The 16,300-nt window shown below is 37.9% G+C and overlaps 1 protein-coding gene across 1 annotated transcript; it reads right to left on the bottom strand.

Annotated features, from left to right (window-relative positions):
• Window positions 1–842: 842 nt before the first annotated feature.
• Window positions 843–15,824, bottom strand: LOC131938571 (transcription cofactor vestigial-like protein 2). Its single transcript, XM_059296657.1, has 4 exons — window positions 15,721–15,824; window positions 12,289–12,571; window positions 1,736–2,122; window positions 843–946 (listed from the first exon to the last, which is right to left on the bottom strand). Exons 1-4 carry the CDS (start codon window positions 15,793–15,795, stop codon window positions 900–902), a joined length of 792 nt encoding a protein of 263 aa, XP_059152640.1. The 5' UTR covers window positions 15,796–15,824; the 3' UTR covers window positions 843–899.
• Window positions 15,825–16,300: the final 476 nt, after the last annotated feature.

Genomic DNA, 16,300 nt, shown 5'->3' on the forward strand with positions numbered 1-16,300 from the left:
TAATACTGATGATAACGATGATGATAATAACAACGATGATCAGTGAACACAATGAAAATAATAACAATGCACATGGATATGATGACTAGAGCCATACACCCCACAATACTTCTAAGGTAAACACTTGGTTTTTTTTTATTTCTTTAAATTACCCAAAATCATAACACAAGTAATGTATATTTACCTACCTTTCAACTATTACCTAGATTAGCAATACAAAATTTGTTTTAAATATATTTTTCTATACATGATCTAAAATCATAACACAAGTGATATCTATTTTACCTATCTTACTCACAATTTTTTGTATAAAGTAAAAACTATGATGAAATGAGAGCAAAATATCCATGATAACATATAATGTAGACCTGGTTATTTTCTAACTTAATTTCTTTGGTTTTAGAAGCAACAGCAATTTTAGAAAAGTTTTATTTATTTTATTTTTGTAAAATCCGATGTGACTTCTGTTGAAGAAATTCCTCGGCACACCGTTTAATTTAGTTTAAACATTTTAGGAAACAATTTATTAGGTTAAAGCTGGTAGTTCCTGGAGTATAGCGTCACGAGACAACTCAAGCTTGTGTTTTTATCCTTGTGGAATTTACCGTATCACACAAAATAAAGGCGCTGTTATCTGTGAGTTATCCAAAGTTCTGTCTTTGAATGCGTACTGTGAGGTTTATCACAAGACCAGTTTACAACACAACTTTAAAACGTCCGTTACGTTGATGACGTCACAGCTGATTTCATGCCCCGGGGCTTGGCCTTTCTAAGCCAGTGACGTCAGTGAGCGTCGGGTAGAGGTAGGATTATTTCCCCTGATTTCAGCAGTGAAGTTTTTTTTCCCAGTATCTTGTCTATATATTGTTTATATTGTTGTTCGTTTTTTTTTCAACAAATCACCAATAATGTTCTTTCTTAGCTTGCTGTAACGGGAGGTCTAAACCTATTGAGAAAAAAGGTATTGATAGGTTAGAAATATTTTGAGAATAAATATACACACACACACTATATATATATATATATATATATATATATATATATATGTATGTATGTATATATATACATTCATTCTTATACAGAGCCATTACTTTTACACTACTGCATATTTGTGGAAATTTATTCTGACAGTAATTCCCTACGAGAAAATATGTGTTTGCAGTAAATAAATTTAGTTTTTTTTTTTTTTTTTTTTTTTATCAGACTACATGTGTCTATAAGCAGATGAGGGTCACGATGCTTGTTAGTATGAGCATATATAAGTGATATCCGGCTTTACATTTCCCAACTCGCGGCAGAAATTCAACTGTGTGTGTGTGCGTGTGTGTGTATACACGAGAGAGTGTCTGAGATCGTGTATTTCTGTGTTTTCGCGTGTGTGTGCATATTCGTGTGTTCATGTGTGTGCATCTGTATGTGTGCATGTGTGTGTGTGCACGTGTGTGTGCGTGTTTGTGAATATAGGCCGACGTGTTTTTCTGTCTGTGTGCGTGTGAGTGTCTGTGTCCCCGTGTATGTATGCGTGTGTATGTGTGTATGCGTGTGTACGTGCGTGCGTGTATGTTTATGTGCCTGTGTGTGTGCGTGACCGAGCGTGTGTGTGCGCATGTGTTAGTGTCTGTGCGTGTATGAATGTGTGTTTACGTGCGTGTGCCTGCGTGCGTTCATGTGCCTGTGTGTGTAAGTGTGTACGTGCATGCGCGCATATGTGTATTAATAGATTTACATCACTCACCCGGCAGACTAGTCTCCATCTCCGAACCAAACCTCCCCATCCCATAATAGCCCGAAAAGGCGTCTGTGGACTTGGTCAGATCGTACTGACTGTGATGACGCGTGTCGGCCATCCTCCCTGTCAACGAGGGGCCCGACATCATCAGCGAGCCGTAGTGTGACGTCAGCCTGCCCGTGGCGTCCATGCTGGGGTAGGACAGGGCGCTCTGGGGGTAGGCGTGGGACTGGGTGCCGTAGTGGTAGGGCCAGGTCTTGTGGAAGTTGTAGAGCGAGGACTGGAAGTAGGCGTCGGCCCCCAGGGAGAAGTTGCTGTTGTTATTGCAGGGAGCCTGGTAGGCGGAGTTCCAGAAAGATGGCGGCAACTTCCGGTGACACATTAAGGGTGTGTCTGTTAAAAAAAGAATGCATTTGTTGAAATTTCATTTTTGTTACTTTTATAAAGTTAGATATTGTTAAAGATTTTTTTTTATTTTATTTTTTTTTTGGATCTTTTTTATACTGTTATTTAAAAAGAATGATATATACATTTTGTTCATGTATTCTGGTTTAATAATGCATTTTTATTTGGTACAAAAATAATTATTCTTGAAACACATTCATTGTGTTAATAGCACTTTTTTATGTTTATTTTTAAACTCTAAGCAAAAATGTACCTTAAAAATTATATTCCGCCTGATTTTTTTTTTAATTAACACAATTGTAAAATAAAAAGTTACATAATTGTAAGACATTTGTAAGACAAATTTAGTGGATAAACTCCACCCTGATTATAATGTTTCCTGGTGTATGAACCCCACCCAAATTACATGGTTTCCTGGTTTATAAAGCAAACTAAAATATATAAAAGCATCATTTTTAAACACCACTATATAAATCAAATGAATATACAGAAATCAATATGCACTACTTCCGTCTGTTCGATTTTTTTTTTTAATTTCTTAGCAAAATAATTGTTTAAAATGTTTTTCATGTTTAGGGATATTACACAGTTGTGTGTAACCAATGGTTACGTACACAAATTGTATGCTGCTATTGTAAAAAAAACAAAAAACTCAAATCGGGAATAATGCGGTGAGAGCCTTTTGTCATTTCTAGATATACGGGTTTGATCTAAGCTGATGATTCCTAAAGATTTTCATGTATAGCAACATCTAATACCTGCTGATTAAGGGCCCTGTAACTTGCAGGGGTCCTAAATAATCTCTAAACGATGGGACCCCTTGCAAGCTTAATCCACCCATGACTTCTGTAAGTCTGACTTAGCCGGGAAGCCATTAATAAACCCCGAACACGAGAAACTATTCCAGACCATATTTTCCCTGTCTTTGAAATTTCCATCTATATTCATCCGGACCGCCGGACGGATTCTCTCGTCCCGGGACGGGCCCTTTATTTCCATTTATTAGCCTCAGCCGGTACCGGCGTGAGTAGACTTTGCTCGTGAGCGCGTCACGAGCACTCGCCCTGTGCATTCTGGGCATTCTTCCCGTGGGCTGCGGGAATGCGCGAGACCCCGGGGAACCCCGAGACCACCGATCGAGCCGCGGTGAGTTCCACAACGGGCCGTGCTCGCTGTGGAATGTTCCAGCACAAAGGGTGGGGTGGGGGAGGGGGGGTGGGGGTCCATCAATACATTAGCCCTTTAAATGTGAATGAAACTTTAGAAGTTAATAGGTTTTTATGCATTTATTTGAGTAGTATAAAGATGATGAAACTTACTATTTCTGAATATTAATTTCATTAATATAAAGATGTTCACATACATTATTTCTGTTCTTCGTGTGATAAGTAGAAAGATATATATTTGATTAATTTGATAATTATAAAATGTAGAATATTATGATTTTTAATAAAATTTGGGGGTCGGCGTGGTCGGTAAGGCTCATGGTTGCTAAACCGAAAAGTCTCGAGTTCGAAAGCTCTGGCAGATGAGGCTAGTTAGCTGGGGACAGCAACTCTTCTGGGAGAGACAACTCCAAAATCATACAACTGCTGCCTTGTAGTTTGTTCTTGGTTGGACAAAGTCTATGGAAGCTATTCCAAAAAGAAAAGCAGGCTGAAATCTTGAGTCAATGGCCTTAATGGTGCATAACCAGCTGAAACGCATACTTAATTGTGTTGGAGGGGATCCCTTCCAACACTAAACATTAATAACGAAGAAGAAGAAGAATAAAATTTGAAAAATATGGAAATTGAAAATATATTTATAATGATTTTATTATTGATTTGATAAGTATAAAGATGCTAAATGATATGATTAATTTTTATTTAAATCTAAGCATATAGAATTACATTTTATTTCTTTTATTTGATGAGAATAAAGATGTAAAATTGGTGATGCATACAATCCATCCGATAAATATAAAGTATTAAATCTGACGATTTTCGAGATTCTGGTAAATGAGAATTCTACATACTAGAAGATGCGTTCGATTGCTCTATATTCATAAACTTTCATACACAATTATAAGTAAAACAAATTTTACACATGTATTTTATAAGTATTTCATTAACCCAAAAAAAAATTAAAAAAACTAATATTTATTTTAAATATGTGTTTATTATGTGTTTTTTTTTTCAAAATTCGCAATTCACCTTCAAGAAATAATCCTATAATATGCCCAATGTGATAATAATTTCTATCTAATTTTATTTGCTCCACTCACTACTAGAATTAAATATAGTTTACTTTAGCTACATTTAGAAATGCAAAACTTATGCATTTATAAATGTTAGTTTAAAACATTTATGAGAAACTGCTAGTGCTTGAATAAATCTAAACATTCTGTAAAAGCTGTATAACATTCACAGTGCGTAAATAAAAATTCCATTTGTATACTGAATCGTTGACACTGTTACATTTTTTCTCTATTTTCATTTTAGCTTTATAGTATTTTAGATATTTATTTTTTAAACTGCTGTGAAACGGCGTGGCTTAGAGGTAGAGCGATAGACTGATTACCCGAAGGTTAGAATCCCGGTTCAAGGAAATAGAACGTCCCTGAGTCCACCCAGGAAAGTGTAAGGCAGCTGGGCACAGAGCTAACCACACTATCCCTACATATGCCGTGGTCACGAAACTATTGGACCGTCCTTCACTTGCCCTATGGAAAGAGGCGTAGCGATGGGGGGGGGGGGAGTCGGGGCAGGGGGGGCATATGTCCCCGGGCGCCAACCTTAGGGGGCGCCAAAATGGGTTGTAAAAAGTAATCGAAAGTTTGAGGGGGGGGGGGTGCAAATCAAAAGCTTTAGGGGGGGGGGTGCAAATCGAAAGTTTGTCCCCGGGCGCCGGGAAGGGTCGCTACGCCTCTGCCTATGGACAGGCTCGAAGAGGGAGCTTTACTTACTAATTAAACGATGTGTACATTAAATATTGAGATTAATTTTAATCGTAAATTTTATTTTTTTAAAGAAACATCTCGAAACACGGCAAGCTAGGATCAGGACATTCCAGACAACAGGAATAAAGTATATCGAATTTGGCGTGGTTGAGTCGGTTAAGCTCATGGTTACTAAAAGTCCCGAGTTCGAACCCCGGACAGATGGGGCCTGATAGCTGGTGACAGCCATCCATCTAGGAGAGACAACTACAAAATAAAACAACTGCTGCTTGTAGATTGTTGTTTGGTGGGTAAAGGCTTTGGTAAGAAAATCAGAAAGGAAAGCAGACTGATAATCGGAATAAACAGGTCATATGGTACATACCTTGTTGACAGGTAATATTTAAAATTGGGTTGTGGGAAATGTTCTACAACATTACAATTAAGAACGAAGAAGAAGAAGATGACACGAAGAGACAAGTATCCTAGGTTGAGAAATTAATTAAATAATTTTTAAAACTTTAGCCACGCCCCTGGGTGTACCAAAAGATCATAAGATGACATTTATTGACATCTAAAAATAACTCCACTGTCTAATGTATGACACAATGTCCCGATAACAAATACTTAAACAATTATTCATTACGTTAATGAGAACGCGCTTCTGTACTCATCTTTAGCATTCTCTACTGAGTGCCCCTGCCCGTGCCTAACGCGTGCCCCATGCCACCCCACCCCCCACCAGTCTGACATTTATCGCAACTTGCGCACCAAGGCGCACCAAGTACACTCTACAAGACAAAATACTGCCATCGGTAATCACCACTCGACAAAACAGCGAATTTCTTTTTTTTTTTATAGAACATTAGAAGATATGTGTAGTTTTGCTCCCCTAACTATATATATATATATATATATATATATATATATATATATATATATATATATATGAATATATGCATATTGAATCTATATATGTATGTATATATATATATATATATATATATATATATATATATATATATATATATATATATATATATATATATATATATATATATATATATATATATATATATATATATATAAACTCTCTCTCTCGCTCTGTGTGGTTGTGTGAGAGTGAGTGACTGTGTGTGTGTATGTGTGCATGTGAGAGAGTGAGTGACTGTGTGTATTTGTGTGTGTGTGTTCGTTTTAGTCAGTGTTTCTTCCAGACTTTTTTCTCCGGGGGGGGGGCACTTGAAATCTTCGGGGGGGGGGGGCGGTAAACTTTCTTCGGGGGGGCGGACACTGTTAAAAGTATATATTTTCTATATAAATTATATAAATATAATTTCGTTCGGGGGGGGGGGGGCGGTAAAAATTTTTCGGGGGGCCCCGAAGAGATGCCTGGAAGAAACTCTGGTTTTAGTCTCATCCTTTTTAATAATACTTTACAACTTATATATAACAAATAGTATATACTGTTTAATTATACTGCTAAAGTATTTATTTATTCTTTTTTTTCAAACGCACTTCATTTATTATTAAAAGAACAGTTTTTTTTCATAAATTTAAAAAATAATTTCAACAATTTTAAACATCATCTCCAATATGTCTTGTTTCTTATTTTTCATAAACTACAAGTTTACAAGAAATAGAAACAAGGAATATACAAGTTCCGTTTCCGGTTTAGGGAGCCAAATGTAACCACGCTACCATGAGTTGCTATCAGCGCCCCCAAGGGTATTATTTAAATCTCGCGCAGAACGATGTCAGTGGGACACGAGTTTATTGGTGGAGTTAATTACCTAATTACCGGCTGGCCGTCACGGGGTCCTTAACATGCCGACAACAGCTGGGTGTATCAATGTCGACACAGGCTAGGGCAGGGGAAATGAAGATTGATGTCTGTGTGAGCAGTCTAGTTGATGTCGGGTGAGTGGTTTTACATGCGACGGTTTGGGGGAGGGGGTGGGGGTATAGAGGTGGACGATGTAGCGATGTGTCGTCGTTGTGACGGAAAATATCATAGGCGTGGAGTGTTGGATTTACAGTAATTAGTGACGTAGGCGTGGAGTGGGGGGGGGGGTACAGTTGTACCAGTGGCGTAGGCAGGGGGTTGGGGGGGGTCATAACCCCCACATAGACCCCTCGGTATATATATATATATATATATATATATATATATATATATATATATATATATATATATATATATATATATATATATATATATATATATATAAAGTATGAGGGGGGTGCAAATCGAAAGTTTGTCCCCGGGTAAAAATTGGAACCCCCCCCCCCCCTTGAGACGATCCTGGCTACGCCACTGAGTTGTACAGACACTTTTCGTCACCACTATACCAAGAGTACTAACTACCAGGGGCGTAGCGAGGGGGGGGGCGGGGGGTGCGGACCGCACCGGGTGACACCATTTAGGGGGGTGACACCAAGGCAAAAAATAGCAAAATATATAGAGAAAAACTCGAGGGGGGGGTGCAAATCGAAAGTTTGAGGGGGGGGTGTAAATCGAAAACTCGAGGGGGGGTGCAAATCGAAAGTTTGAGGGGGGGGGTGCAAATCGAAAATTTGAAAGTTTGTCCCTGGGAAGGGTGTCTATGCCTCTGGGGGGGGTGACACCATTAAGTGCCGCACCGGGTGACACCCGACCTCGCTACGCCACTGCTAACTACTTTAATAACACAACGCACACCCTTATGTCTATAACACACTCTCACAGCGAATAATTTGAATTGTACCTTGCAGTAATCCTTACTTCACGAGATTAAATGAACAAGTAAAGAGCTCACTCAGAGTATACACTTGTCATATAGTCTACCACGTAGAGATCTTCAGTAGAACGCGAACTTCAAGAGTTGGATAACACTGGCATAACTTTAGCCACAAACTATTATTGGACATGTTGTTATCTAATACCGTAGTACAGTTCACTGACCTTCAGTATAGCTCATTTAACTTAATGGTGTCATCAGAGTACCCACCCTCTCCCATATACACCCCTTTCTCTCTCTCTTCCCCCCTCCCTCCCCACCCAACACCCTAAAAGCAAACGCAACTTTTTAACATGCGTGGGAAAATGATTTCTTTTTTCGTGAAAATACCTGTGGTCTAATTCGTGGAACTTCGGAGCATGACGTTTCCCCTTCGTATAATTGAGTCATTTTCTTGTGGCGTTTGAGCTATTTTTAGACACGCGTTTATCTCGCGTGCGGGGGGTTTCGGATTATTAGATTAAGGGGATGATTAGCACGTGCGGGAGGATTAAGCGCTACTAGGCTGTGAACATTTTCACTTTTTTTTGTTTGACCTCAACTTCCTGTCTAGTTTCTCAAGAAATTGCTAGATACTTTGATTTAAAATTTAAAAAACATTATACATTTGTTTAGCGTTTCTTTCGAGAAAGAGATGCCTTTAATTCGATTTCACGTTAATATTTTTATTGACCGTTGCAAAATGTTGGTACAGTTTCTTTACTTTTAGCCGAGAACAATATCTGAACTCTAAACCTTAACCTAGCACTAGCTAAATCTAAACTGAAAAAAAACATTTCCTAAACCAACCCAACAACGCTAACCTAACCTTATCCTATACTTTAGAGATGAAATCAGTTTTATCTACGACTGCTATCTAATGATTTAGTGTGTACGGCTAACCCACATGAGCTGAAATATGTATAATCGTATCTGATGATGTCCTATATCATATGTTTAGATGCATAGTATAGTTGTATTTTATGATGGGGTTTTTTTGTGTGATTTTTTTTTTTACAACTATTACTTTGTTTAGTGTTTTTTCTAACTTAATGTCCTTCTTTTTGGAAAATTGTAAGCAAAGTTTTTCAGATCGTTTTATTTGGAACAGTGTTAGCGGTGTTTATAAAACGTTTAACTAATTTAGGACATCTTGGGTGCTGTTTTTAAACGCTAATTTTTTGGAACCGTTTCTAATTACAATCTACAAAAATCCTATCGAGACCGTATGAACATTTTTAAGCACATTTAAATTTGGGAGTTTTTGGTTAGTGAAAATGAAACAATTCAACAGTTAAAAACTATCTTCGATCAGTTGTCATATCTAAATCCTTCAAATACATTGTATAACGCTACTACTGCCTTCCTAACTCTGAAAGGTTGACAACACCATATTTACCATCACACATCACCACCACATCCTCACCAACCACCATCACATATCACCATCACCAACTCCCATCACACATCAACACCACACCATCACCAACCACACTATCACAAATCACAGCCACACCACCAACACCACCATCACACATCACCACCGCACCACCGCACCATCACCAACCACCATCACACACCACTACCACACCCTCAGCAGCCACCATCACACATCACCACCACATCATCACCAAAAACCAACACCACCACCGCACCATCAACACCACACCATCACACATCACCATCACCATTACACATCACTACCACACCATCAGCAACCACCATCACACACCATTACCACACCATCACCAACCCCCACCACACCATCACCAACCACCGACACCATTCGGTCACGCCCCATCCCCCTATACCCCCCACCCCCCCACCCCATATTGCATGTAAGTCATCCGATACACCAATGACAAAATGTGAATACGTGCTTCCACGTCTCCCGACACTATTACCTCCCCTCATGCTAACAAGATCTACAAGCATAACCTGCCTCTGACCACTTTATCCCGACCCCCCCCGACCCCACCCCCACCCTCCGGTTCAACAAACCATTAAAGCGACCAGGTCGCATATTTATTTAAGTGGCGCGCGCCGCCTCGCGCTGGACAGCACGTGCGTGCCTGGTATTTATCATTAAAGAGCTCGCCTGTTTGTATTCCCCCCCCCCCCTCCCCCACACATACTACCCCAGTTCCCAGGCGCCCCACCCCACAGACATTTGTTCTTTTGTCCCACTTCTATCCCTCGCCGATTCCCCACTCCTAAAATCAAGTCACGTGATATTTGTATATGAAGTACCACCCACCGTCTTGTCCGTGTCAAAATTTTTCCTGTACTACACTCGTTTTTTACTCTAGTTCCATTAGATTAGTTCTATTGGATTAGTTCTTTTAGACTAGTTCTTCGGGCCTTGTTCTTTTAGACAAGCTATCTGCATAATTAGTTTGTATTTAGTTCTTTTAGACTAGTCCTTTTATACTAGTCAATTTAGAATAATGGCGACTCATTTTAGACTAGTTCTATTAGTCTAGTCCTACTAGACTATTTCTGTTACACTGCTTCTATTAGACTAATTCATTAGACTACTTCTTTTAGACTAATTTATGAGACAAGTTATATAAGACTAGTTCAACTTTCCAATTAATGTAGACCAAGTTTGGAAGGCACACACTACCAATTGCCTGATTATAACTTAAAACAACTTATGTGACTTTCGGAGATGATTCATACTATTTGACTTAAATATGTCGCATGGATTAAATGTTATGTTGACTGCAATAGATATCTTTACTATGTGACTTAAATTAGCCATCGGTTTTGATACTTAATTATGTGATTTAAAAGACTTAATATGCTATTTGGCAATATGATTTCTATATGTTATTATGATATGTTGACTAAAAAAGCTGCTTATAAAATAATGTTAAAACTAGGTGGCTTCTGTTAAAGTAGTCTACTCTATTATTTTTTTTTTTTTAATGTGTGACTCAGTTTTTGTAAATAAACAACTAAACTAGTTTAAATTTTTTGACTTAACTGCGTAGCTAATATAACTTAGCTATAACTAGCTTTAGTATATGCCTTAGCTATGTACCTTATTTATATGATTTTTTTTTATAATTCTTCCATTTGACTTAGTCGAGCTAAAACTGTCCTTATAATAATCTTATACACCTATAACTGTTAAAGTGCAAGGTTGATCTAGCCAGGTGTAGGGGTGAAGGTGGGGGATACCTGACGACCAAAACACACCTGAATGATCGTTTTCGTCAGGTGAGTATTTAAAAACCGATTTCACTAATTAAATTAACAACGTTCTCATTAAGAAAAACGTTATTGGCAGTGAAGCGTTACGGATTTCTTTTATGTGTGATTGAAGGTTGTGCCTTTGATGCTATCAACTGATGTATATGTTTATCATCAAGTAAATCATGTTTTGGAAGTAATTTTTTTCTAACGGTTAAAATGGGTGTGTAAAAAAAAAGAAACAATTGTTTTCATACGGATGTAATTTAATTTGTGCTTCGGGTTAAATGAACTTCATCAAAAAAATAATACTTACAAATATTGTAATAACACTAATCCCCAGGGGTCATGTATAAACAACGTAATGTTTTTCCAACGACTTTTACCTTTCTATCCCTCCCCCTCCCCCATCGTCACACATGCTCACAAAAAGCCAGAACCCCTTTCCTCTAAAACGACGTCACACGTCAGTCTATTACCCCATCAAAATGGCAATTTTCGCTTCTTGAAACATCTATTTCTTTCTAAAATATATAATGCTTTCGGTCGACATTTAATATTTTGATAAATAGTTATTAAGTTTTTAAGTCTTATATGATAGTCCAAATAGCAGCTAAAATTCTTTTTTCTAAACTTACTTTTTAAAACACAAGATATTATGTCGTCAAATTTCTGAACTATCTCCCTTGTCCCAAAAGTCCGATTACTCTCGCCCCTTGAAGTCTGTTGTGGATTATGGCAAAAAAAAAATACCAATGCTAGAGATAAAATGTGTTCCTAACATAAACCCTAAATGGTTGATTTTGCAGGTATAAGGGGTGATTGTAGGGGTACCTGACGACCAAAACACACCTGAATAATCGTTTTCGTCAGGTGAGTATGTTTAAACCGTTTTCACTTATTAAATTAACACCGATAAAAAAAATCCCAATCCTAACACCAACCCTAAACCAGTGGCGTAGCGAGGTCGTGTGTCACCCGGTGCGGCACATAATGGTGTCACCCCCCAGAGGCGTAGCGACCCTTCCCGGGGACAAACTTTCAAATTTTCGATTTGCACCCCCCCCCCCTTAAGTTTTCGATTTGCACCCCCCCCCCCCTCAAACTCAAGTTTTTTTCTATATATTTTTCTATTTTTTGCCTTGGTGTCACCCCCCCTAATTGGTGTCACCCGGTGCGATCCGCACCCCCCCCCTTGCTACGCCTCTGCCCTAAACCTAAGCGGGTGTATCGGTGCAGACAATCAACACGACGGTACAACCCAAGCGCCAACTGACCTGATCTGTTGTAAGGCTTGTTGCTCTGGACCTGCTTGTCCAGCGTGTAACTGCTCGGCTGACTTAACGCCCTCGTAAAGTGCTCATCAACAACCGTGGCGGCCTCCCCAGTGAAGTAGATAAAGAGCACGCAGTTGGAGGCTAGATATTGGGTGGCCTTAGGTTGGCAGGTTTTGTCCGAGTCCCTGAGGTCCTTCTCCGGGTGGTGGACATTGTCCAGGAAACTGCTAGGCCCCGGGGCTGGGAATGTTGTGTCGTATATGGAGGCTTGGTGGGAATATTTCTGTACGATTGGAAAAAGAACAAAATTGAATGAATACATTTTCATTGATTTTATTTGGATATGACTGCAAAGTAGTTTAAGTGGAAAAATATGAAACATTTTCATGAAACATGAATATAAATTTTTATTTATTTAAACCTGAGGGGTATTTAATTATCAATGCATTAAAGTATAATCGATTATTCGTACGCACGTAATTGTTTAACTCTCTTAATTATGTTGATAATAGTTCTTAATCATTAAACATATCAAAATTATAAATTTAATCATAATTCTATTCAATGCGTTAATCAAAAGTTTAGGTATTTTGTTATTAACAATTAACGCATTAACGGAACTACTAAATTCTTCAAGGAAAGAATCTTTATCTGCTAAGATTTAAATAATACTCCTATTTTGGTACTTTTTTGCGTATTAAGATTGTGAGACGAAACTCGATAACATTTGCCAGACACATGTATCTTAGCAAATAACCGTCTCGGTATCAGCTCAAACCACTAACATAGTCATGGGGAAAGCGTGGTGATGAGCACTTTACGAGTGTTTCGGGTTCGAATACCAGTCACACCTGTTTAGTGAGGAGAATTAAATTATCCAGGCCCATATGAAAGTTTATGACTTGACAATAAATAAACATTTTTTGACATGTGGTACGTGTCTTGTCGTGGTATGTGTGGGTAGGAACTTTGTAATCGAATTTTCACCCATTTTTACCGGACCTATTTCTTTTAAACTGTAAACTCCTGTGAAATTGTTAGGTAACATGAACTTTCACATAATTCGAATTTTTAAAAATTCATTTTAAACAATTGATAATAATTGTTCTTTTTTTAAACGGTACGATAAAACCAAATACAAGTTTTAATTCATTCTTCCGCGAGCTTAATTTTAAGCTTTCTAACTATCCTCATCTGCCCGTAGATCTGAACTTGGGACTTTAATGATGCAATTATACGCTCTTCCGTCCGACCACACCTTTACTTTTAGGGATCTCAAGTTAGGATTCCATCGAATTTCAATCTTCTGATCCCCCGCTTCATGATGTTTATGTTGATAAGACAGCGACTTTCCAATTATCATGTATACATGTTCTTTGATGCGCTCAAATATCTTTGATGGGCCATAATATCATTTATAATGTAGCGACGTCTGTTAGGGCGCCGCTAATTTCTTAATGTTATTGTTTGATTAGCCAAACCCAATTAGATTCAATGAAATTCTTTACTATTCTTTAATGAACTAATATTGTACTTCAGACACAAGATTATCGGTACAATCATGTACAAAAATGCGTATACATACATACATACACACACATATATATATATATATATATATATATATATATATATATATATATATATATATATATATATATATATATATATATATATATATATATATATATATATAACCCGTTATATATCTACTATTAAGTTCATTGAACCAACTCTACATATGTCGGTTCCGCACTTACAAAACGTTTCCTGCAGTCTTTGGAGATCTTGCAAAACTTTCCCGAAACAATTTTTATGTGATCTTATGCTCGGCTGCTAACAATTCCAATGGTTAACATAACAGCATTAGGTTTTTATTTTAAGTCTAACGCACATAATTTTACTGTGTAAGAAAGCGTTTTAATAAATTGAAGCAGTTCCGACCAAATATGCCTAATTATCAGTAATTACATCACAAATAATAATAATATCATTAATTATCTCTCTAATATATAGCCACCATATTTTAACATAACTATAATTGACGTCTTTATTATTTTTGGTTATATCTGTATGTTTGTTCATTGAAGTCTTATTCGGACACAATTTTATGTTACTGAGATTCTCATTTATTTATTTTTTGTAGCGGCATTGACATTCTTAAAACAAGCCTCTGGGATCAGATGCGTAGCGACCCCTCCGGTCGTCCTGGGACAAACTTTCCATTTGTCGCCCACCCTCCCCCCCCCCCCCCATATATTTTTTTAATGTTTATAATTCAAAACTGCAGCTAAAATGAGCTTTTAATTTTTTATCCAACCCATTTTCGCGCACCTAGGGTCGGCGCCCGGGGACATATGTACCCACCCCCCCCCCAACCTTCGCTACGCCTCTGACTGGGATCCCCAATTTTTAAAAGATGCTTTCCTTGGTACAATTTTCTTGTCAGACCAGATATGATCTGAATCGGATTAAGTTAAGTTTCTTTTTGTTTTTTTAACACATCTGCTTGTCTTTAGTCAAAATAACTTGCACACGCAATCTGACAACAAAGTCCAGTCTCCAGTAGCAGAATATTTATCTACAAATCCATTATAATTTTTTTTAAATACTTTAATTTTAAATAATTTTTAAATGTATATTTCTGCCTTCTTGTTGTTTATATCCTTGAACTTTCTCTTTTTATTGTGCCGCTTGTATCATGGGTTACGGTTCCTACTCATTTGTTAGAGCAACTATTTTCGCGTATACCGAGACATGTAACCAGCACAAGAAACAACTGCACTGAAAAGTTAGGCTTATAGATCTGTAAGCGATTCGTTCAGTTCGATCAATTGTTATAACTATTTTACTACAGCTAATATTCCACAGGAGACATAAACAAGGATTATCACAACAGTGTAAATAGGAAGTATGTGGCGACACAGTAAGTCTTATCTTGTGTAGAAAAAATATTTGATCTATTCAAATTATACAAGTTTCATGGTTGATTCATTAGATACTTCGTTAAGATTGCCACAAGTTTATCCTTAACCCAAACTCGGCTATTTCTGCTTTGGCTAACTAACCCGTCTTACTCTATACGTAAACTCCACTTCGGCTAATAAAATCACTTTTTTCGCTAAGTTAAGACACTCTTACACTCCGCTTGATTGAAAACCAAGAAATCACACTTTAAAAAAAAAAAAACTTGAAATACGTCCACATAATTTCTAGCACTATTAATTGCACAACACTTAGATAAACTTCCAACCTACTTCACACAGTAAGTTCCACATTGTGTTAACTGTAAACATCTTACTTGGTATTTATTATCCTTGTTATAATCCCGAATCGAAAATCCGCTGTTATATATTTACAACACTATTGACAAGTTCGTGTAGTTTAAATAAACCTAGTGTCTAAGTTTGAATGAACTTGTTTTTTTCTTACCTGCGTATCATCCGATTGAGACTTGTAGGAGAAATACGGCGAGTAGAACTGATACATCAAATCCACGCAACTCATTCTTGGCGCTTCAACTCCTGTTATGCAGAGCAAGGTGCCCAGTGCCGCACATCTAGCAAGCTTGGAGTCGGCTGAAGGTTTCCATAATTCTACAACATCATACCACGCGTTGCTGGTGCTGGGGCGGGCTTAGCGGGCCCGCATCTTTCCAATGCCGATCCCCCCGGTCTCGCCTCGAGATTGCCATTCCATTCCTCGTAGAAACGACGAGATTTGGCACCGCCCACTTTTAAGGTATCCGCTACGGGAAATATCTCCGCCCTGTCTGTTAGCTCCCGCCCATTATTTTTTTCGATGCGGTTTTTTTTTTTTTTTTTTTATTTTATAATGCGTGTCTTGACCAATCAGAGACAGGAGATTATTTGTCACGTGGTGTATTTGGGCACGCGCTTCTTTGTGAGCAGAAGATGTGTACACGAGAGCTTTTTGTCGGAGCTCCGATTGTCGATTGTTCTATCCGGGCTTTGATCTCGCGGGTCCGTCTGCCTTTACAAATTAGCTCCGT

This window comes from Physella acuta, unplaced genomic scaffold (assembly GCF_028476545.2).
Source record: "Physella acuta isolate Inbredline_101_S28 unplaced genomic scaffold, ASM2847654v3 ptg000248l, whole genome shotgun sequence".
Taxonomy (NCBI): domain Eukaryota; kingdom Metazoa; phylum Mollusca; class Gastropoda; family Physidae; genus Physella; species Physella acuta.